We start from the raw sequence: 23,037 nt of genomic DNA, 5'->3' as shown, positions 1-23,037 counted from the left end.
CTGTGAAAAGAAAGTCTCTTCGAATTACTTATTCTATTTACAATACCAGGGGAATGTCTTCTTGAACTCACTGTGATGACTCAACAAGTGATGGGGAATATGGCCATTCCCGGGGTCTTTCTCTTACTTTATGGACAGTTCAACAAGTGGTGGGGGAATGCCTCCCTTCCCCATGTCTTTTTTTAGACTTTTCAGGCAGTTCAACAAATGGTGAGGGAATGTTTCCCTTTCCCTTTTTTAGTCTTTTCGGGATACCAGAGGAAATGACTCCCTTCCCAGGCTTCTCTGCTGTTCGTGAGGTAGACTTGGTTCACTATCCTACCAGGTACTGCTGTTCTTTATATAGTGGTTGTAGTCATTTCTCTGTATTTTGGGTTCCCAGACCCTTGTCTCATCTCTAATTATTTCTTCATGCTCTTTCTTGTACTTCATATGCAGTTGTTTGTTTAAAGTCTCTTTCCCAGGCTTGCCTCCCAGCCTTGTACTTCAGTGTACTTTTATCATTCTTAGGGGGTTCCCAGATCTTTCCTCCGTTCCCACGAGCTAGGGCCAGCAAGCACCTTCCTTCAGGGAGAATCAGTTCAGGCTCCGGCTGGCTCCAGGAGTTGATATCTTCCACCCTGTGCTCTCTGCATAGTCTGCTCCAGCCACAGCATACCCATAGCTGTTGCTCGCCGCTGTCCCTTCTTTCTGGCTGACCTCCGTGGTCTGCTTCAAGCAGGGCAAAGGGTCGTCCTTCATTCGACCTTCCGCGCCTCGTCTCCCCGGGTCTCCCTTTTCGGTTGACGTGCTTGCAGCTCCTTGAGGGAGGGCTGAATGAACGCCTCAGTCTTTCTTCCCTTTTTAAGGATCGGTTGCTTACAGATTGTCCATATTGACTAGACTGCTGGAGTTGGTTCTGCGGTGCGCTCTCTATTACTCCACACCTTCTTCGTTCCAGTACTGATGTTATTCCTCTCAACTGGGTTATTTGGACTCTTTATCGTCTCAGTACATTTGCAGGATTCATACAGCTAGTTCCTACTCTTCCTCGTCTCAGTACTTTGTAAGGGGGTTGGATGCTCTAGCTTACATAGGTACATGGGAGAGTGTGGAATCATGTTGCCCTGTATAGGGTAGGAAGATGAGGGAGGGTGTGGAGTATTCGGGGTATACCATGTTCTTCACTGATAATCATCCCTAGTCCCATAGGGGGCTTCTGTCCCATGAGATCCACACGCTGAGTACCACCGTCAGGGGGACTATCGTGTAGCAGATTCACCTCCCTGTTCTCATGGGAAGGGGCTCCCCCTAGGGAAGCGGGGATGATATCCAGGGATTCGTCACAGGTCTGAACACAAGATAATGGAAATGGCATACCAGCAATTATAGTCGTCAGGAAAACAGTTTACTGGATAGGAAAATGCACTACTGCATTCTCCCCAATTTCTGTGCTTAGATTACGCGCTGCTGCATAGAGTATGAACTCGCAGCCCGCTCAGGCCCAATTCGAAGTTCCATGTAAAATAAGAAAAGTGATGGAACAACACTTTTCTTATTTGCTCCAGATTGTGTGCCTATATTTATAAAGACACAGAATATGGGACAAATAAGAAAAGTGTCATTCCATTATGCATTGACACTTTTCTTGTTTTATATGGAGCTCAGAATTGGGCCCCAGGGGTGTTACCAAGGAATATGCTATACGCGACCTTTTCCATGCACTACAGGTAGTACTTCTTAGAACAATCTACTCATTGTGTATGTTTATTAACCCTAAATTGTACTTGAAATAGATCGATAATTGTTACACATTTGCCATCATGATGGTAATATTTTAATGATTGTACAACTGATATATTTCGCCCAATTCCTTTCCAAGGCATTGTCCCTTTCAAGTGGTTTTATAACCACCTGTCTGTAGCATGAGCTTCTTCAAGCCCTAACAGTGTTATGTGAACATTCAAATCAAAAGTATTTCATTCTTGCATTGTAGTATTTTCATTGGATGTTTTAATTGTCTATATATTCCTCAGATATTTGGCACGGGCGGTATAGCTCAGTGGCAACTCGCTCGTCTTGGAAGCAAGATAAAACAAAGAAACACAGGTTCGAATCCCGGGTCCACGATTAGAAACCTATTATGCACGTTATAAAAAACAATTATGATTATAATTATAACCATGATCATAATGATGCAAATAAAAAACAAAAAAAAGACCATGAAAACCATCATTATGAATTACATCCATTTAGAAAATGAATTTGTTGATCTGATATTGGTTTTAAATTCTAGATATGTTTTTATGTTACAATGAAGTTCAACTCAGTTGCTTCTTGCTGGTTAGATTAAAGTTCTTGAAACCATATGAAGTCTACTTTGTACACTATATATATATATATATATATATATATATATATATATATATATCTGTATCTGAACAACAACACTTTGCTTAGTATTACAAACCTCTGTAGAAATGTTGATAACAGTTCTCTAAATCTCGCCTAATCCAACGTTTGGACTTGCGTCTTGAGGTTTTCAGGGTAAACAATGGCAAAGGTGTTACGATAAATTAATCACGGTAACTCAAAAATGGGCCAAGCCACATTGGAAGGTCAAAAGACTTCTGGCTCTTGACTCTTTCAAGCTATCACTACATCCACCAGACCTACAAAGACGCTGATCATGGCTCCAAAGATGCTGCCCAAAACACATACACACCTAAACCTCACACATAACCAGCAACATCTGCTCAAGATTTGCACAAACCGTGCCCAATAGATAAACCATATTATGCAACCACACACACAGACACGCACATACACCTCCCCTGACCCACCCACTCCTTGAAAACAATGCACAGTGCCTGACTTTACGCACATGGTTTTTGAAGAACCCTATAATACTATGCGCACCAGTCAGGGGTGTTGCTAGGTCTGGAAAAGATCCGGGGCTACGCTAATGGCAGGACTGTCGGGACTTGGGGCTAGCTAGCCTTTTGGTTGTAGCCCCTGAGATTCTATCCGGGGCTACAACCAAAAGACCCAGGGCTATAGCCCCCTAAGCACCCCCTAGCAACGCCTTTGCCACCAGCCCTCTAAACTGCTCCTCCGTGGCCTATGGGATCTGCACCACACAGCTACTATCCTATAAGCTTCTACGAAATAAGTAACATCTGTCAGCACACAGCACATGACTGTATAAATTCCATTTTACGAATACTGCATTGTACATCATAAGCCCCTCTTGTGTGGTGACGCATGCACAGTTGTGTTTTTACTTGATTTGTGGTGAATTTAGACGTTTTAATAAGGCACAATACATTATTTGCACTTTTGGCCTCCTTATCTGTATGGCAAAGTTTAAATGTTTGTGAAGCTGTTGTCATAACATTGTTGCCTCTTTTGTTCCATACTCTTGGTAGGTTGCATTGGGCGATGTACCTTATGCTTTAGGAACACTGACCCATTTATGTCTCCTATAGCCCACTACTTAATCTTACCTAAACAGAGATATATAGAAAAGGCATTCACCGATATCCGCAGGGATTAGAAAAAATACATTCTCCATTATGAAAGGAGCCAGGCAAGATTGTGGTTTGTCGCAGGCGTATTTTCCTTTTCAATAATAATATAACCCAAAAATGAACAGCCCTAAATGGGAATTGTTTGAACGATCTTGACGAGAACACCAGTATATATTGCTGTTTGCTAGCGACACGCCACTAATCTCTTATGGCTCCTATGGTCCTCTAGTGTCTGCTTGATGAGCCTTTTAATCGCATGCTCATCAGCCACTCAAAAACATAATGCATGGCATATAACTCCCATAGCTCCTTTAAACCTAATGTCAGAATAGCTGCTGCTCCCTCGCTAGCACAAAGTGTCTTCTAACGACTTGCTGGAGTCTACTTTGCAGAAAAGGCTAATTTGTGCCTCCACTGAAAAGTAATCTTTGTTCGCTTATAGTGGAGTGGCTAGTAATCCGTTTTTAAAGACCTAAGGGGGCTCTAACTAGTGGCCTGCAGAGACCAGGTCGAAGTGGGAACACAGTATGAGGGGACTCGGTAACAACCCACAAGGTTAAAGAAAATGTTACCAAGAAGTTAATGGGTCTCTACTAGACAAATGCTCAGAAGTCATAGGTTCAAAAATACGTGTTTGAAGATGGTACAATTTGTGCAGAAATGTCAATTTTACTTCAATAAACCTGGGAGAAAGAGTTTGTCAGATTAAACCTTTGAACAGAGTGTACTGGACAGCGCAAAAACTGTATGAAAGGGGTTTGCTGGACTCAGAGATGTGCTGGAGATGCAAGCACAGGGTGGGATCGTTTGAACATGTGATGTGGGAATACAGCATGTTGAGAGTATTCTGGAAAGAGGTTACATTAACTATGAACAAAGTTCTGATGCTTGAAATTGATTATGATTTTACAACAATTGTCCTGGGGAGGAGGATTTGATAGCAGATCGATCATACCCACAGAGATGTTGGTTTTTCAGAGCATCATTATCTACGAAGAAAATTATACTACATGATTGGAAAGGTGTTCAAGTGTCTTCTTCCTCTGCATAGTTGGAGGACTTAAGGCGAATGTCTTTAATGGAGAAGGGTGATAATGTACAGGAATAAGAAAGTTAACATTTATGTAGATATTTGGGGGAGATTTTTAAATGTAAAATGGAAACATTGCACAAATTCTACATTGTTATGCGTTAAGATGTATAGTGATTGGTTCTGTTCTCTGTTCTTGTGAAGAAGGGTTACGGTGGGTATTATCTTTCATTAGAATCTTGTATATTGTACTAGTTTGTCATTTGATGGTTTTCTTACAATAAAAATCTAAATGCAAAAAAAGATTAAAGCAAATGTCATCTTAAAGCAGCTAACTGTGAGTCTGTCTCCCTGTTCTACCCTTGAATATGGAATTGGGAACGAATATCATACAATATGACATCATACTCCGGCCACATAGGTGAGTGCCTGCTCATCCCTTGAAACTGTTGAGACTTACCCGGAACGACATGGCTACCTCTGTTTAAAGCCATGAAGAAGATCATTGGCTACCTGTTATGTCTTGTGTTTCCCTGCCTTGGTCCTGCATGAATGCTTGCTTGACAGAATGCCAGGTGGAATGAATGCCTGTGGATTGTAGTGGTGTGAATGTCCCGGAGATTCTGTGTATATCAGCTGAAGAGAGCCTGGCACAGAGTAAGGGGGCTGGTGGATGTTCTCCCCCTATGTTATTCTGAACTTGTACCTTGAACCTAAGTAATGGTCTTACCTGCAGAGTAGCTCCCGACTCATCTGTCCCAGAGCAGAGCTTATCACTACCCTAATATGTGAAACAGTAAGGAAACCCATCAAAGGTCTCACTATCATCCCAAGAGTGCGTATTATGGTATAACGAAACCATTGAAATTTGCTGAAAACACTGTACTTAAGTTGCCCAAATTTGTCTCAAGAAAACCCCTGGAATTCAGCACATTTGGGATGTCATGACCACAAGGACGTCGATTCACCAAAATGCCTGGGATAGCCGAAGTGACATCACAGACCGAATGACATCATGGGAAGTGATGTCACTTGACCTTTGACCTGGATGGCATCAGTTCCTCAGTTCATTATCCTGGCATCAGACATTACCGAAAGTGGCTTGCGTAATTAAGAAAATTAACATAAAGGTACACATTTTGAAATACCAAATACGTACTGAAGAGGCAATATTGGTTCCACCATAGGGTTCGCTATTTGACGATTTGAATATTTCTTTAAGAAATAATTATGACAAAGCATTGAGCAATTTCGGGGAGTGCTGTGACCCGATTCTTGATGAAATGGACTCAGAGAAGCATACATTGATGAAAATTGTAAAATGGCAAAAGATATACAGAGAATGTCATTGTATAAAGGGAGCTGACTAAACACCTGAGTACATATAAGGAGATGCAGTCCTCAGTGATGAGATTCTCAAGGCTGAAATATTGTTACATTTATATGCGCTTTCATCTTAAATTACTGGGCTCCCTTCAAAGGTGGGGTCCCAAAAGAGGGATCCCTTGACAAGAAAGAATGTTTCGTCTCTGTAAAAAGCTGGGGGAAGCAGAAACGCTAAAACATTGGCTGATTGGCTGTACTGCAACACTAGAGCCGAGGAAAATGTGGTTGGGAAAGTTCATGAGGAGATTTGAAGATTTAAACAGTGAAGTCATGTGGGCTTGACTCTTGTATGGATTCTCTTTCTCAATGACCATCACTTTAGTGAATATTTTAATAGTGATACACAAAAGGTTGGGTGGGAATGTTTTTCTCGATTAGTCCACCATAATGAAGTTGGAATGGGAGTAATTTGTCAGATAGGTGGAATATTGTATTGTGTTGAATTCATTAATTTCTGTTATGTTTGTTTTAGAATGTTGTGCCCGAAGTAATTTATTGCCATTTGTAATGAACTTAGAGTTGTGAAGTATATGATTAAAAATGTGTTAAAGTTTTTAATAAACTATAAACATAAAATAAAAATTAGGCAGAGGCAGGACCATAGATATGCCACATCAGCATTGTAAAGCCAGTTATTTCCATATTATGGCAAACGTAGCTGCATGTCGAGTATTGTCATTATATGAAAAGTAGATCCCCCCCCCCCTACATTGCCAGTTGCTGCGATAGTACAGTATCAAATCCAGTAGATGCAGGTCACTTACAGTGCACTGGCGCATTCATGCTTTAATGGTGATTTGTTATTTATATAACGCTTTCACCAAAGCGCTGTACTTAGCTCATATTTATATACAGTTATCATCCCAACCGAAGTTGGTACTCATTTATCAACCTCGGAAGAATGAAAGGCTGAGTTGGCCGTTCCAGGATTTGAACCTGAGACCTTCAGATCACGCACAGATCACAGCAGGGAGCGCTCAACCCTCTGAGCTATCGTACTGCTTTGCTATTAAAAATGCAATGCCACCATAATAAAGCATGTCATAACTGCTGCACAATTAATGCTAGACACATAATAACACTTATCATGGTTTCTGTAACATTGATGATGCACAGTAAAAAATGCCATGCCACATTAAGACATACCTAGACTGGCAGCACCAAAATGCCAATCTAACCACGTAATAACACTTATCAAGCCTACTTTATCATAGCTTCCAGGAAAAGTATGCAATGCCACAGTAGGGACTGGATGCACCCAAATGTCAGTCTAGGCCAGGTAATTACACTTATAATCGTTGCTTTATCAGAGATGCCCAGTACAAAATGTCAAGCACAGCAAGAAATGGCTAATATAGCTCACACATTTATGCTTACTTCATTAAAGATGGCCAGACAATTATGCCATGTTGCAGTAAGAAATGGCTAGACTGGCTGCACCCAAATGTCAGTCTAGACAGATAATAAACACTTATCATGCTTACTTTGTTATAGAGGCCCTGTACAAAATGTCATGCCACATTAAGAAAGGACTAGGCTCGCTGTACCAAAATGCAATCTAGATACTAATAACAAATACCATGCCTGCTTTATCATGGATGCCCATTACTTAATATTATGCCCCCACCTTCCCCACCCTCCTAACACATCCCCTATCCCTCTAACCCTCCTCCTCCTCCAACCCCAAACTCAGCCTCTTGGCCCAGCATTACCTCCACCTGCCTCTTCCTCATTCCAGTACTTGCCGCATGAGTCAAGGGGCTTCATAGGCAATTACCGAGACGAGGAAGAGTATAACTAGGAGTAATTAAGGTTACAGGTAAGTTATCCAGGTATTGAACACAAGCACACCAGCCCCATACATCATCCACTCACACACACATTTACACCCTTTCATGCACGCACACACATTTACCAAAAAATGTACCAGCTTTGGTTCCTGTCATGCATAGGGGAGACAGTCGTCCATGTCCTGTGGGGCGGAGGGTGCGGGAGACTTATTTTTTTTAAGTCAGCCTAATGTCCAAAAGAAATAAAAACTGTAACAGAAATAATTCCGTTTTGAAGTCAGATTGTCATCAAAAAGAAATTGCTGTAAAAGGGGGCTCTCATCTGAGAGCCCTCTTTACTTTTCAGTTTCTTTCTGCCTCCGCAGACACCAAGGATTGCAGAGGCAGAACCAGGGGTCGCACAGGAGTTGCCAGGGGTCGCTGTTATGATCCTGTGGCGATCCCCAATTGATGTCCCTCCATAGCCGGTCCGATAGCACAGCGAGTAGAGCTTTGACATCTGTGCAGAGCTTGACGCAGGTTGGCCAAACTCAGCCTTTCATCCTTGCGAGGTCCATAAATGAGCACCACACACCGTGGGTAATAATAAGCAGCGCTCAGATACCTGAGGGTTCGTATCGCTATATAAATGCTAAATTATTATTATTATTACCGGCTTAAATCTGCACGTTCCCGTTACAAGCCTCATGAGCCCATACATACTATAAGAGAAGGGATCACAACGACATACAAAATGGCATAATGGGGGACATCGACGAGAGCACGCTGTGTTAAGCCAGTAATGACTTCCGAAATGCACTGAATTTCAGGGGTTTTCTTAACTATATTTTAACTAAAGTTTTTTCAGTGAATAAATATATATTCAGGGGAAAATCTAGTTGCCGGGACGTTAAGGTGAGCAATACATTGTAAAAAAAACATTCAAATTCAGAGGAAACGCTTTAGTTGCAGTTATGTTAAGATGAATATTTCATGCAAAAAAAACCTGAAATATCGCAGACCATTTAGCCAAAGCCACCTTAACTGGCTGTCCCCCTGTTGCGCAGCATATCACCACAATGATGACATCAGAGGTGACATCACTAATTACATTATATATGACATCACTAATTACATTATATATGACATCACTGATGACATCACATTCTGAACCCGGCCATTGAGGTGTGTGAGGCATGTGGCTGTTAACCCTCAGTTAACTGACTTGGATCAAGTGGTACCAACGATAAGGCATACCTAGATTTGATGGCACCTTCCACCTGAAAGTGCTGTATGGAACAGTCAGGGTGGGAAATGTCATTTGTCTCCTTGATAAAAGAACTGGAAAGAGCATCAAAACAAAAGTAATTTCTGTTTTGTGCACTCACTAAGAAACAATTTCATAGGTTATGCAGCCTTCCTTTTTCTAGGCATCAGGAATAAGATACTGCCCTAAACCCATCTTTGTTCATTTTGGTGCTTACAATGATAGATAGCCTCTGGTCTATTTATGTAAATTCATGGTACACTTAACTGCAATGTATGCAATTTCTAAATTAAGACAGAGTGATGATGGTGAGCGGGAAATATGACTCTTCAAATCTAATGTGTACTGCTTGAGACACACTGTATTAATCACCTTTCCACATTGGGAACATCTGTAACAAACTATGTTTTAATAATTACTCTTTATGTGTATTTTATCTGCCTTTTATGGCTAAAATGGGCTAAAAATATTTGTAGACTGTACTGTTTTATTTTTGGTCTAGGTAGTAGCGGTGGGCAGAGTTACCGCTCCTGAAGCGAATCAGACGAAACTCCCCACTTTTTTTGCTTCACTGACATAGCTCATTTTTCCTTTCACCACTTTGGGCGGAATGTAGTTTTTTGGGGGGGGTTCTGCTTTAAGCGTGTGGGATGTACCCCAATTGGGGGGGGCAAAACATGTTGTGACCCCTAATTGGGTGAAATACCACACGCTCAAAGCAAAAGTCTAGTTTAGCTTCACAAGCAAAATGGTGAGGCAGGTAGATTTTGGCCTGAATTTTCCATTTCTTTTCCACAGAGTGAAATTCTGGCATTTGTTCCACTCCTACTAGGGAGGAGAAACATATTAAAAGTTAGCAGCAATCTGGTTCAATTAATTGCCATTCATGTCCTCTGTAACCCCCTTCTTTCTGAGGGTTGTTCGAGGGTATCTCCTGCAGTATCATTTAGCCCGCTGCCCAGTAACCTTATCAATATATGCAAGTGCTGGAAGCAATGGCTGTGGTCTGTGACACATCACTCGGCCAGCTTCCTCCTTCCGTAAGGCTATGCAGCGGAATGGTCCTGCATTGCTCTGGGCGTTTTTTTTACAGCTTCTAAAAGGAGCAACTTTAAACATATATTAGTTGTCCTCCTCAACACCTAGTTTCACACACCCTCCACTCCCCACCCTACCTCAGACTCTGTGATCAGCTCCCCCCTATTTGATTTCCTCGTTGCTTGTAGATCTCTTGCTGCCAATTCTCCGCCCTCCCCTGCTAGCTCCCTGCTGTCTTTTTCTCTGCTTTCCCCACTGTGTTCTTCCCCCTATGATTGCAAAGCTCTCTGTGACTCCCCAATGCTAGGTGCATGCTCGATAAAACACCCTCATAATAATAATCGTCCTACAGCCCAAAGAAATTCAAAGTGATGTCCTTAGGCAGTGAGGTAGTGTGAGGAATGTGGGTGAGTGAAACATAATTATGCCGTACTCTGCTTTGTGAACATGTATGAGTATGCAGATTGGCATGGTCTTAACATTTTATGTTAAAAAATATTTAGTTCATTCAGATTCACGGTTGTAACATATTTTAAGGGTGCAGAAGGAGGAGACTGACATACAGGTGGTATGGTTATTGATAACATAATGTTCCCTAATTCTAAGAGGGGTTTCCCTACCTCAACTAAAATACTAAGGATTCAGTCAGGATGTCCATGTAAATTAAGAGTCCACTGTCCTATGTCAAGAACCTATTCCTGTCCCTTACACTTGTAACTAAACTAATGAAGTGATGGATCTTCTTAGTACAGAAAAATGACTCACTTCTTCTGGACAACGAATCACAGTTCCAATTGCTAGGTGGGATCTTTACTTGCATGAATGACTCCCTTGCCCAGGTTTCAATCCCTTCCCAAGACACAACACAAAGCTCCATATTCAAATGCTAAAAAGCAGCGAAGTTCTCAGTTCGAACTCAAAAGGGAAAGTTCTGATTCAAACATCAACATTCCTTATTGCCCATAGTTGCTTCTTCATTATCGAGTTCCTGGAGAAAGCCTCCCTTCTCCGGGTATCTTGCTCTCAATGTTTTCACAATGCCTGGGGAATGACTCCCTTCCGCTGGCCCTTTTCCAGGCGTGCTGCACAGATCACAACACTAGGGGGAATGTCTCACTTCCCCAGGCCTTTTCTCAGGCTTACTTTGCAGTTGACAACACATGGAGAAATGTCTCCCTTCCACTGGCTTCTTTGCACTTTTAGCACATTTCACAATACCAGGCAGAATGACTCCCTTCCCCTGGCTTCTTTACACTTTTAGCACATTTCACAATACCAGGGGGAATGACTCCCTTCCCCTGGCCTCTTTCTCATTCATGTATTGCCATCAAGAACATGGCTTACAAAGGTTCCTTTAGTGTTTGGCTTTGGCATAACTGGTTCACTCTGATGTTGGGTACTGCCATAAAGATGATGATTTGGATGTCTCTCCTTCCCTTTTGGGTGCAGGTCTCAGACCTGTATTTGTATTTCCTTCCCAGGATTTCCCTCCTTGACACCTGCTCGATAGTCTTGAGTTTTCCCCAATTCCCTTACACCCTCATCAACCTTCCTAGCAACCCAGATACCTTCTGGGTTCTTGCTGGCTTCCTCTGGTTGGTCTAGGGCTATCCGAGCTTCGGCTTCGGTCTTCCCCCGACTTCTCTGGCTTTCTCATGGGCTGCGGTGTTCCCACAACGTTCCTCTGCCTTTTGCATGCGCGTTTGGACTTGTGCGCACCATCCAGGTTCTTCTAGCGCCCGGACGTTCTCCTGGCAAGGCTTCCATCCTGTTCCTCCTCACTGGACCGAACAGGGATGTCTCAGTTCCCTCGCTCTTGCCGCACGCGCTGGTTTCTTACCGGTGCTCTGCCGAACCGCTTACTCACTTGCGATTCCTCCAGGGAGGGCTTTCCTCTTTAAGTCCTTCATCTATTTTTATTTTGAATCTAGCAAAACTACTAGAACGTGTATGTACGTTCTCTTGAGGACTCTTCATTGCTCTGCATGTTTTCCTCATCCCGGCACCGTCCAGGGAAGTTTTTCTAAAGTCATCCCTACTCTTCCTCGTCCCAGTTAATCTTGGGTTTTTAATGCTACAGAGACATTTGGAAGTGTGGGCTACAGAGGGTTGAGTGAAAGGATAGGAGGATGGGTAGGAATGGGTGGAGGTAATGAAAGGTTTGCATACCTCATTTCCCTTTGATGGTCATCCTTGTCCCTAGGGGGGGTGGGTTCTCCAAATGAGATCCACCCTCTGAGTACCACCCCCAGGGTGACTATCTGGGAACAGCCTCACCTCCCTGGCCTCATGGGAAGGGGCTCCTCCTTGGGCTGGAGTGACGACATCCAAGGATTCGGCACAGTATGTTTGTGATAAATAAGTATTCCCCATACGTCTTCAGAAATGTGGCTTTTAGTTGTTACATTTTATTTTTTCCACATTGGTTCGACAATGTTCACTAGTAAATTGGTTCTGAAAACAAGGACAGGCAACGGTTCTTCAGTGTGGGTAATGTGCAAAACAGCACTGCTTGGTTCATTACTATGCCATTAATTTGCCCCCAATCTTGTTAAACCTCTTTGTTGGGATACATCTGATCTCGTTTTGTTGTTGTTGTGGTTGGACTGCAAACCGTACTTTACCACTGAAAGTGTTTCCTGTTTATACGCAGACTGTCTAGAGACTGCCAACAGGCAGCTTGCCAGGCGAGAGTACGAGGGGCGTGAAGAGGCAGCGGAAGAGCAGTATGCATCACAAAGTGAGTACTGCACAATGCTTATGCTTGAATTTGCCATATGGTTATAGTCTATTAGGAGTGCACTAGCAGAAGGTAAGCAATACAAGATTACAAGTAAACTATGTATTAAAGTTAAGATGGACATTAATATTGTCAGTAATTGTCTCAATACAAAAGCCCCATTTTACATCCAACAAGAGAAATAGCCATTTATTTTTTTCTGAACTTCATAGATTCTGCACGTTCCTGTCTTTCCATGATGTATACTATATTTTATATTTTAGGCATTTATATACAGCAAAGGTTTGTATCAATTTAGATAAATGTAACCGCACACCAGTCCAATCTGAGTTCAGTCGTATTTATTGTGCACACATCTTTTACGCAGGAGGAGAAATCCCAGTTGCCCAGGAGAAAGTTCTAAATCCCCACTCGGACAGTGAGGTCAGTGTTGCTGGCCTATGGACTTTATCGTTTGTGGACCTGGGCATCACCTTTTCTAATGTTCATTCCATCAGCACAGTTTGCTAGGACTAGATTTCCCTCTTGGTGGTGGAAGAGGGGGGGAGGCAATTGTAGAGCTGTATAAATAAAATAGGATTATGTGACGGGATACAATGAATGTTATGATTTTATTTCATATCACACGTGGCTTGATTTGGGCTGGCTATGTGCCAGAATCAAGGGCACCGTTGCTTCCATGCTGTGCTTCCTGAAATGTTGAAGACTTTCCTTTGTAAGACTGTTTTTAATTTCTGGGTACATTTACCAGCAGTGCTATACATCAAACTGAACTACAGACATGTGTAGGGATCACCATCACAGTATGCAATACCTATTAAACTTGCTTATTCAAAACCACATTTCCTACCTATTTTCCTGATTTATCCTGATCTACCAACACTTTTGCTCACCAGCATCTAGCCCCAGTCTTTTTGAACTTATATTGTGTCTTCAAGAAGCACTTGTTCACTGTGCCCGGAGAAAATGGGCCACCTCAGTAGACGAATTTAGAAAGAAATCCAGCCACACATCGAGTGTCCCTAACAAATACTTTATTGGTAAAGTCTCAGGAAAAAGGTAAATGTATTTAGAATGAATTGATCACTATTGGCAATCAAACTAGCTTGAAATAGGGCATTTATATGAATTGAATAACTCCCTGCTTCCTGAGAAACCTTGGAGAAGGTGTCTGTAATGGAGTGAAACATTTGTATTACCAGAAGTATGACCTATGAAGTTGCTGCTACCATTAATACTGTGCATAGGTTAATCATGTTCTAAAATGGGCACTTTGTTTGCCATTTCCATCAGAATGTGTAAATCATGCTAAGATGAAAGTTCTCTAGAAACCCTTAATTGGCTAATGCTAAACATGCATCAGAAAATGAGTGTGTAGTGTTTGTGATACAAGAGTTGTACCTCCTTCCAGATTCTCTGAAATGAGATCACTTGAGTTGTACATTAACAAGCACGATTGTGTGTCTGTCACTCCATCTTTTTAAGATCAATCTTTCCAATAATATAGTGCAAGTTGAACTGTGTGATTCGATGAGCAAGAGTCAGCATAGTGAGTGATCTGTGCGGTACAGCATGTGACTATCCTTCTAAGTGAGCTACAACATGATTTCTCTCAGTTCTTGAGTTTGCCAAAGGAGTGAATCGTTCAAAGTGAACTCACAAAATCTACTCTGGTCCTAAACATCCCCCAACACTTTAAGGTGTGGGAGGTTGAGGGTTAAGGGCCTCCTCTGGCATATCCATTTCTTATTTTTTAAATTTTTTTAATTTTATTGCATTTGGATATACGCCCCAAACCATTGGGTATACGGTGTAATTACATATATCTTCGTTGGCAAGTTAATGTTACAAAACGTCTTTGTTAGATAGCTGAGTACATCTCTTAGTTATCAGGACTGGGTTACATACATTTTTTAGTTACAACAATATAACAGGTGTGTAGTCTGTAATATACCATGGTGATGATCTAATATTGCTAGGTTATCCGTCTAGGGTAAGAAAGTGTTTGGGAGAGTGTTAGTATTTGTTGAACAACCAGGTTTTGAGTTGTTTTTTGAACTTGGGTAGCAAGGTTTCATTGGATAGATGGGGTGGGAGAGAGTTCCAGATCCGGGGGGCTGCGATGGTGAAGCTGGAGTTGCCTGCTCTTGTGGTGGTGAAGCGGGGGATGTGCAGTTGGATATTTGCGTTGGATCGAAGGGATCTCGAAGTGGTTTTGCGTGCAATGCAGTTGTTGAGGTAGGTAGGGGCTGTGTCTGATATGCGTGTGATGGTGAGTGTTTTGTGGAGGATTCTGGCCTGCACTGGGAGCCAGTGTGCCTCTCTTCTGTGTTGTAAGATGTGTTCTCTTCTTTTGATACCCAGAGCTGCTCTGAGGGCTTTGTTTTGTAGAAGCTGGAGTTTAGTTAGGTTTTTTTTGGCGGTGCCTAGCAGTAGAATGTTACAGTAGTCTATTTTTGTTAGGATGAGGGCTCTAGCAAGTGTCAGACAGTTATCAGGAGATAGGAGAGGCCTGCTAAGTGTGATCAGTTTGGTGGTGTAGGCTGTTGAGGAAGCGAGGGCGCTAAAGTGATTGTTCATGGAGAGATTAGAGTCGAGGTAAACTCCCAGTGTTTTGACTTTATGGGAAATGTTGATGGGTGTGCCGTCAATCTTTATGGCGGTGTAGTCTGGGTGGAGTTTGCTGAGTTTGTTGGGGGAGCCAACTATCAGGATCTCAGTTTTGTCTCCATTGAGACAGAGGCTGTTGTAAGCCATCCAGCTTTGGATGTGTGAGTAAATTGTGTTAATGAGGGCTGTCTCTTGCTCCAGGTTGCCTGTGATGTGGATGAGGATCTGTGTGTCCTCAGCGAACTTTGCGTAGATAACTCCCATGGCATCTAAAGCTGCAAAGAGTAGCTTGCTGTATGCGTTGTATAGAGTGGGGAGAAGCAGGATCCTTGTGGTACCCCTAGTGGTACAGGGATGGGGTCTGCTGCAACTTTCCCTATGGATACTCTTGAGGTGCGGTCGGACAGGAAAGATTTTAACCACGTGGTGGCCTTGTGGGAGAAGTGGAAGTTGGTGGATAGGGTTTGGCAAAGTTTGTCGTGGTCAACCAGGTTGAAAGCCGCTGATAGGTCTAGGACTAAGAGGATACATAGTTTGCCGGAGTCTCTATTGGCTCTATCTGGTTTTTGAGGTCTAGTAGGGTGGTCTCAGTGCTGTGGTTGGGGCGGAAACCTGCTTGTCTTTCCCCTAGTAGGTGAAGCTGTTCAAGATGCTGTTTTACTTGGGTGTAGGCTATTTTGTCAATTATTTTTAAGAGGAACGGTACTGTTATGGGCCTGTAGTTAGTAGGGATCATTGGGTCTAGGGAAGGTTTTTTCAATAGTGGTGTGACCCAGGCTGCTTTAATGGAGGCTGGTATTTCGCTGGTAGTGAAGGATTCATTCACAAAATTAGTGATGGTGGGTGGTAGTATGGTAGCGCATTCTTTGACTACCTTAGCTGGGGTGCTGTCACCTTTGCAGTTCGAGGGTTTGAGGGATGTTATGGTTTTAAGTACTTGTTCTGAGGTGACTGGTGTAAAGTGAAATTCCGGTACATCTGGGTTGGTGATAGTGGAAGGGTGGGTCGGCGTGGTGGTAAGATCTAGTAGGTTTTTGCGGAGAAGCTATTTTGTTTTGGAGAGTGGTCACTTTGAAGGATAGGGCGTCCTGAATGATAGTACACCAGGCTTTGCTTGGAACTATAGGGTTGGAGGGGAGAATGGGTGCTTCTAGTTCTTTGATAATAGTAAATAATTCTTTAGTGTTGGAGGCTGAGGCTGCTATGCGTACATTGAATGATTCAGCTTTGTGGGCGAGAACACTGAGTTTGTAGGTTTTGGTTAGTTTTTGTAGTTTGGTTTGTAGGTCGGGTGAGTTATTTTTTCTAGTTAGGTGTTCTAAGGCTCTTTTTTCTCTTCTGAGTTCTATGAGTTCATTATTAAACCAAGGAGCGCTGCGTTTAGTTTTGGGCGCTTCATCAACCTCAGATTTTAAGCATTGGTGATAGTGTTTAATAATACTGTCAGGGGTGGTGTTGGCCTGCGGTTTGCTGTTCAGTAGTTTAAGTACTGGATTTAAGTTTTCCGCTGTGAGTTTACGCACATTTTTGACCTGTATGGGTGGTAGTTTGCAACATGTGGTTTTGTGGTCCATATCTGACTTTATTGTGAACTTGATTAGACGATGATCAGTCCAATGTAATTGGAGTATGTCTGATATAGTTACTGTGATATTAAGGGTAAGTATCAAGTCTAGAATTCTTCCTTTAGAATGAGTAGGGGCATTAACTATTTGGGAGAATTGCATCTCCTGGAATGCTTTTTTGCAGGCTGCAGCTTTGCTATCTGCTGGATCATCATAGCCTAGGTTAAGGTCTCCTAGGACAATATATTTTGTTTTGGGTTTCAGTAAAGGAGTGATAAGGAGAGGTAGGTCTAAGTTTGGCTTGCTTGGGGCACTAGGTGTTCTGTATACTCGTAGGAAGTTAATGGTTTCCTGATGGTCAACGGCTAGTTTGAGGGAGAGAAGTTCATAGCCACTGATGGTTTCTAATTTACATTCCCTAAAAAGAAGTGTGGTTTTATGGATGATGGCTTCTCCACCACCTGTGATGTCTGTACGGTCGGCTCTGAGGAGGGTATAGTCAGTTGGGACAGCTAATGTGATCTGGGGACCTGATGCAGAATGCAACCAGGTTTCCGTGAGTGCTAGGAAGTCTAATTTATGCTCTAGTATGGAGTGATGAATTTCAATTGAATGTGCTCCAAGGGATCTTGCATTTAGTAGGGCTCCTAGTAGGGGTTGTCTTGTGTTGATGTCGATAAGGGGTTGGGTCAGGTGGATTTGTGGACTGGTTATATTGCCTTTTTGCGTGGAGGCAGTTATCAAGGTTTCGAGAATTGTGGGTGTCATGGCAGTGGTGAGAGTGTGTGAGGGGTGAGGGATGTTGATGGGGAGGTGCTAGAGATGTGTGCGTCCTGAGAGTCTGGAGTTGCGTTTGGATATGGTGGTGGATCGTGTTTGGTTGATTGTGTGTGTGGTTCTTGATGCCAATCGTGTGCGTCGGGTGTCACCTAGGATAGGTTGAGTTTTGTCAGGGGTTTGGTAAGTGGCTCGAAATGCTGGCTGTTTGGGGAGGAATGGTGTGGGGCAGGGAATGGGGTGATGTCTAGGGCCGAGGAGACGGGCCAGGCCTGTATTATACGATATGTAAGTGCCTTTGGTGCAAGTAGTGTTGGGAAAGGTGGTGAGTGGTTGGAGAGTCCCACTGTTGGTGGCAGGTGTGGGGTTGAGGTTGATGATGGGCATGGTTTGAAGGGAGGTAGTTCTGATGAGTAATGGGATGATAATGCTGAGGATAGAGGGGATAGTATAGTACAGTACTGTGACTTTCCTGTGTGTGTGACTATCTCTATTGTGTAGTAATTTGGGGGTCTGGGGATGATGGTTACCCGTGGGTGGTGCTGCTTGGGTTTGCATTTGGGAATGTGTGGTGAGGGGATACTGGCAGCGATGGTCCTGAGTAGTTTTGCACAAAGGCGGTAGTCCTATGTTCGGGCTGGTGTGGCAACACAATGCCGTGTTGTCTGGGTATAGAATCGAGGTTGGTGGAGCAGGTCTAATAGGGAAGGGGATCCCTTTGCACGCTATGGACGTGTTTGTAGCATAATCAATAGGCAGCGCAGTTAGGTACACATTTGGTGGAAGCAATGCATTTAACATACGGTGCAGGCAACATCAATAGTCTGAATTCAATACAACATCAATTATAGGAATTCCATTGTATACACGTTTGATAATTAAAGTGAGTTGAGCACAGAGTGGAGGCAACATCAATAATAAAAGCAAAGTATGATTAATACTTTTTGTGCTGTGATGGTGACCTTTAGTAAGGGTGGATCACCTAGTCTGAGGCATGTTATTTCTGGGTAAGGGCAGATAGATACTGCTTCTGCAGTACTCCAGGCTCTGCTGCTCCTCCGGTGGGATGCTGGAGGAGCAATTGTTGGTGTGTGTGGAGGGCACTAGAGGAGCAGCCGACTATCCTAAATAAGCTAGGTTTTCCAAATGGGTTGTTTGTGTGAGAACACTAGCCGTTTAGGTGTTTGTAATGTATGCATGTATCCTTCAAAAACCTGCAGCACATAGGATGAAAGGCAAAATTCCATGCTCTGCGGTCTGAGATATGGCCCCTCTATGATCAGAGAACTTTTTGAATGTGGGAGGAGAGAGTATACCATCCAGCTTCATCATCTCCAAGAAAACCATGGCAAAAGAACCTACGTCTATTTTTTGGTTCTCCTAATGGTCTACATTGGTGACTGTCTATTTGTCTGATGTTCCTTGCTAATACTAGGCTGTCAGCTATTCTAAATGCCTCAGTTTAATATATCATTCATATTAGTTTTGGTGTACATTAATAAGTGGGAAAAGTATATGTACAACTGAGTTGACTGTTTTCATGTTTTTCAAATGCTTTTACCTGAATGGAATCTCTTCACAAGAGGCATCCCCTGTATTAGGGAGCCCTGTGTTTTGTTATCAGGAAACCTACTTCCTGCAAAGAGGACCTTAGCTTACCACAGAGGAACTTCAGCCGCTGCAACTACTTCTAGAAGGGGAAGTTCTTTGCGAGAATGCAGGCACTTTTGCGCTATGGGTCAAAGCTGAAGCTAAGATGGTAACAAAGTCCAATACTACTTCCTCCAAAAAGTGTTATCAGCATTAGCATGCATGAGGTGCTGGCCAATCGGGCAATAACCATAATTATAGCTCTGTGTTCCAAACCATGACTTGTCTCACCTCCTTTACTGTTATGTTAGCTAACTTGAGGCTGGATGTACTGCTGAACTCCTAATCATCCTGACAGTGGATCAGTGCCTCTCCATGCTGTGGAATCTTGCATCAAGCTTTACCTCACCATTCAACTGGTACTTCCTGCTGGAACATTCACATCTAGAGCCTTCTGGTCTTCCTCTGAAGTTTCCCTGACCTGTGACACTCACCCGGAGAGAAGTGACAGTCCCTGATGGAACCCAAGTGGCTTGCTGCAGCTCTGCCAAATGTACCCACTCCTGCGTGCACCATCCTTGATCAAACCTCTGCAGTTGCTCGGTCTCAAGGTACCTGATGTTATCCCGTTCACTTTGTTGGTTGCCTGAAGGGGGCCACCCAAAGCTGTTGATTCTGTTTTCCAGGATTGTTGCATCACAAGCACCTGTTTGCAAGTTTGGACTCCAGAACCAGCAACTGAACAAGACCCAATCCTGACGCCTAAAGTGACCACTGCACCTGTGACTCCTGGGCTTCTTGACAACATCTTTTTGCCTGAGTTGCTTTCATTTGGTCTTCTTGCATTCATCCTGTTTCTTGTCTTCATCTTCTGGGTATTAGGGCTCCATCTATAGTCCGCTTTCAAGGCCCCGATAACCACAATCATTCTTCTTTATTGAGCTTGTGGACCTTCTCTACAACCATCTGTTCCCAGGCCTCTGGTTATCCAATCTGGGCAGAGATCTCTTCAGATCTATGTTTGCCACCTTCTCAGCTCCTGTGTCCTGTAAGTAATACTAGCAAACTATTGATTTTTGTCCCGTTAAAGCCAGAGGCCTCCAGTGCAGATATTATACAGTAATATCTGGTTTATTGAAACAGTGGCCGCCAGAGCATGCAGAAAAACGTTCTGATATCATTGGACACAGCTGGCTCTACAGAGTTGCATCCAGAGTCCTGGGGTTCACTGAAGCCAAACAGAGCAGGAACAAAGCTGCAGTGCTCCACCTGTGGTGGCTGGAGGATACATTTCTAAGATGAGAAATCTGCATGAGGATGGAATCCATTAGAATGTATATATTGTATGTTTCTTACCTGTATTTGTATAAAGGTGGGGTTTTGCCTTCTAACGCCCCATTAGGTGGAGGCACATACCACCAACCTAATCACCAGGCCCCCAAGAGAAAAGCTGGAATATCTCTGTTTTGCTTAAATCTGTTTCTTTCACATTTTACATTTTAGCCACAGTACAAATTATGACACCATCCTGTAATGCACGTTTAATGGCCACTTGCGACTTAACAAAGCTAATAAACAACTGCTTGCAATGCTTCCACCATGGGGTTCAATGGTATTGCGATTCCTACTAGAAGACCTCATGGGTAGTGTTCCTATTCCCACTGAGTACCTCTTGCTAGCCTCCATTGCCTACCTCCCCTTCTCCAGACCTTCATTCCCCCCACCCCCTGCCTTCAATTTTCTCTGCCGCCCTGTTTCAATTTCATTCTCTCAAGGGGACATGTCATTTGAAGCGAAAAACATCATCTACATCAGCATGCTCCAGGCAGCCACATCACCACTCCCCTGCCGCATCCCTCTGCAAACTGCCCTATACCATATCACAGACTCAGCCGTGGACCATTGCCTCAGGTCGTTCCTCCAGAATTCTATCTGCGTATCCTTGGGGGACTTCCATGCCATAGCAATTCTGCGCTTTGCCAGTATACATGCCAAATCTATCATCCGGAAATCTGCTTTCTTAAAATCCGCCCCACTGTGTTATATGGAATGGAAATATGGTCAACTTGGTATGCAGAAAGAACTGGATAAAATTGAAAGTTATTGATTGCATACCATGTGGGATGTTTGCTTAATCACATAATCAGAGAAGCCTCACACTGGAAGCTCGGCACTAATGGCTGCTGTACTATTTTGACTGGATGTGCTTCTAAATCTATGATCAAAAGAAACATTAAGATACTTGGACTATGAACAGTGCACGATGGACCTAGCAACAAAAGCACTAGCCACAGAATACCGTAAATTCAACCCTGCAATAGGCACTTAGCCTCGATACACACAAGTTTCCCCTACGGGTAAAATGTAACTTGGTAGGCCCTGGGGAAGTCCTAGGGCCAGACACAAGTTAGATTGAACAAGCAGATCTTGTCGCCTATGCAGAACAGATAGTACAGAAAGCTGTAGACACCTACTGACAGAGTGTAAGTTTTTAAATATGAAACGTAGAAAACATCTAATAGAATATGGAGGCGTTGCGGATACTGCACTTAACCCAATGTGTATTTGGAATAGGTTTATGACTGTGACTATTTGTCAATCATGTACCATCTAACTTCAATATGGCAAGGTGTTGAGAAGCAATTAACACATTTAATGAATTACAGCTTGTATGCTCATCTCTTTTATTGCTATTTTTCTTTTAAATGAATGAATCATGATTGGATAACTGTGGGTGTTGCTGTATTGTAACATGTATATGAAAGGTCTTAAATATTAAGACCATTATACAAATTTCAATTTAAAACAAATATGTTAAACAGAGCTATGTCCTTCTGGCCCTTTATTTTGCGTTTTCCTTTTCTTACAGAACAGTTTGAAGAGTTGATGTGTAACTGTTGTCACATGTCAAGAGAACAACCTAAGGCTTCAGACTCATGTAGTGGTTAACAAAAAAACTAATTTTGTATGCCACATGGAGAGTTGAAGTAAGGTCACCAAGTAAAAGAAATTGTGAGGGTTTAGGAATAATCATACAAGTTATCGGAATAGTCAAAGTCTGGACTAGGCCATAGACAAAAAGTTCTACTCTCAGTTTATGGTGAAACCGAGCTCCCCTGACCAATGCATACAAACAAGAAAAAGCCACTCACAGTTTTAAGGGTCCTGGTACACGATACAATGATGTACAGTGCTAGTCAGCATTAGGCCTCCTGGGCTGCGGCAGTTGCAGAAGCCATGCTGGGCCAGTTACTTTCAAGAGCCAACTTTAGGCTTTTGAGCACCACGCTTGCCCCGTTTGGGCTGATTGAGACCGCTGGCTCAAATCCTCATCAGGGAATGTGATATTTCCTTGGTGGGCTGCCAATCCTACCGAACGGCAGGCTATTGCTCCTAGCTAGCTGCTCCCATTGTCTTTCTTTTACTGTATTTCACCAATGGCACTACAACATTCAAGGACAAGGTGGAAAAGGCTCTCAAACCCCCTAGCCCCAGTTGAAGGAAGTACACTGCAGTGGGTGGCAGTCTTTCCCCATCGTCTTGTCAGAAACAAAAGGTTGCAGCTGTTTCCTGACCTGCTTGTATATGTATGTGGGGAGTTTCTCTTTCTACAGTTAAGAAGGCTTAGACATGGGGATTCTTTTAGTGCTTTTGCTGGGGTGGGCTCCAGAAGAGCTGTTTGGGTCTCCCTGCCAGACCTCCCTTTTCAGACAATGAGTCTTCTCCGACGCGGTTGGGGTCCCCATGTGTTTATGT

The 23,037-nt window shown here is 43.1% G+C and overlaps 1 protein-coding gene across 2 annotated transcripts in view; it reads left to right on the top strand.

Moving 5' to 3' along the window:
* AMOTL1 (angiomotin like 1) overlaps positions 1-23,037 on the top strand; it is a 1,007,056-nt gene that overhangs the window by 733,664 nt on the left and 250,355 nt on the right. For both annotated transcript variants that reach the window (XM_069639243.1, XM_069639245.1), the window contains one exon: positions 12,653-12,739. In XM_069639243.1, coding sequence (XP_069495344.1) covers positions 12,653-12,739 — 87 coding nt within the window. The remainder of the gene's footprint in view (positions 1-12,652; positions 12,740-23,037) is intronic.

This window comes from Ambystoma mexicanum, chromosome 7q (assembly GCF_040938575.1).
Source record: "Ambystoma mexicanum isolate Mex_15411 chromosome 7q, UKY_AmexF1_1, whole genome shotgun sequence".
Taxonomy (NCBI): Eukaryota; Metazoa; Chordata; class Amphibia; order Caudata; family Ambystomatidae; genus Ambystoma; species Ambystoma mexicanum.
The sequence above is the reverse complement of the archived record's forward strand: the minus strand, read 5'-3'. Positions and strand labels throughout refer to the sequence as shown.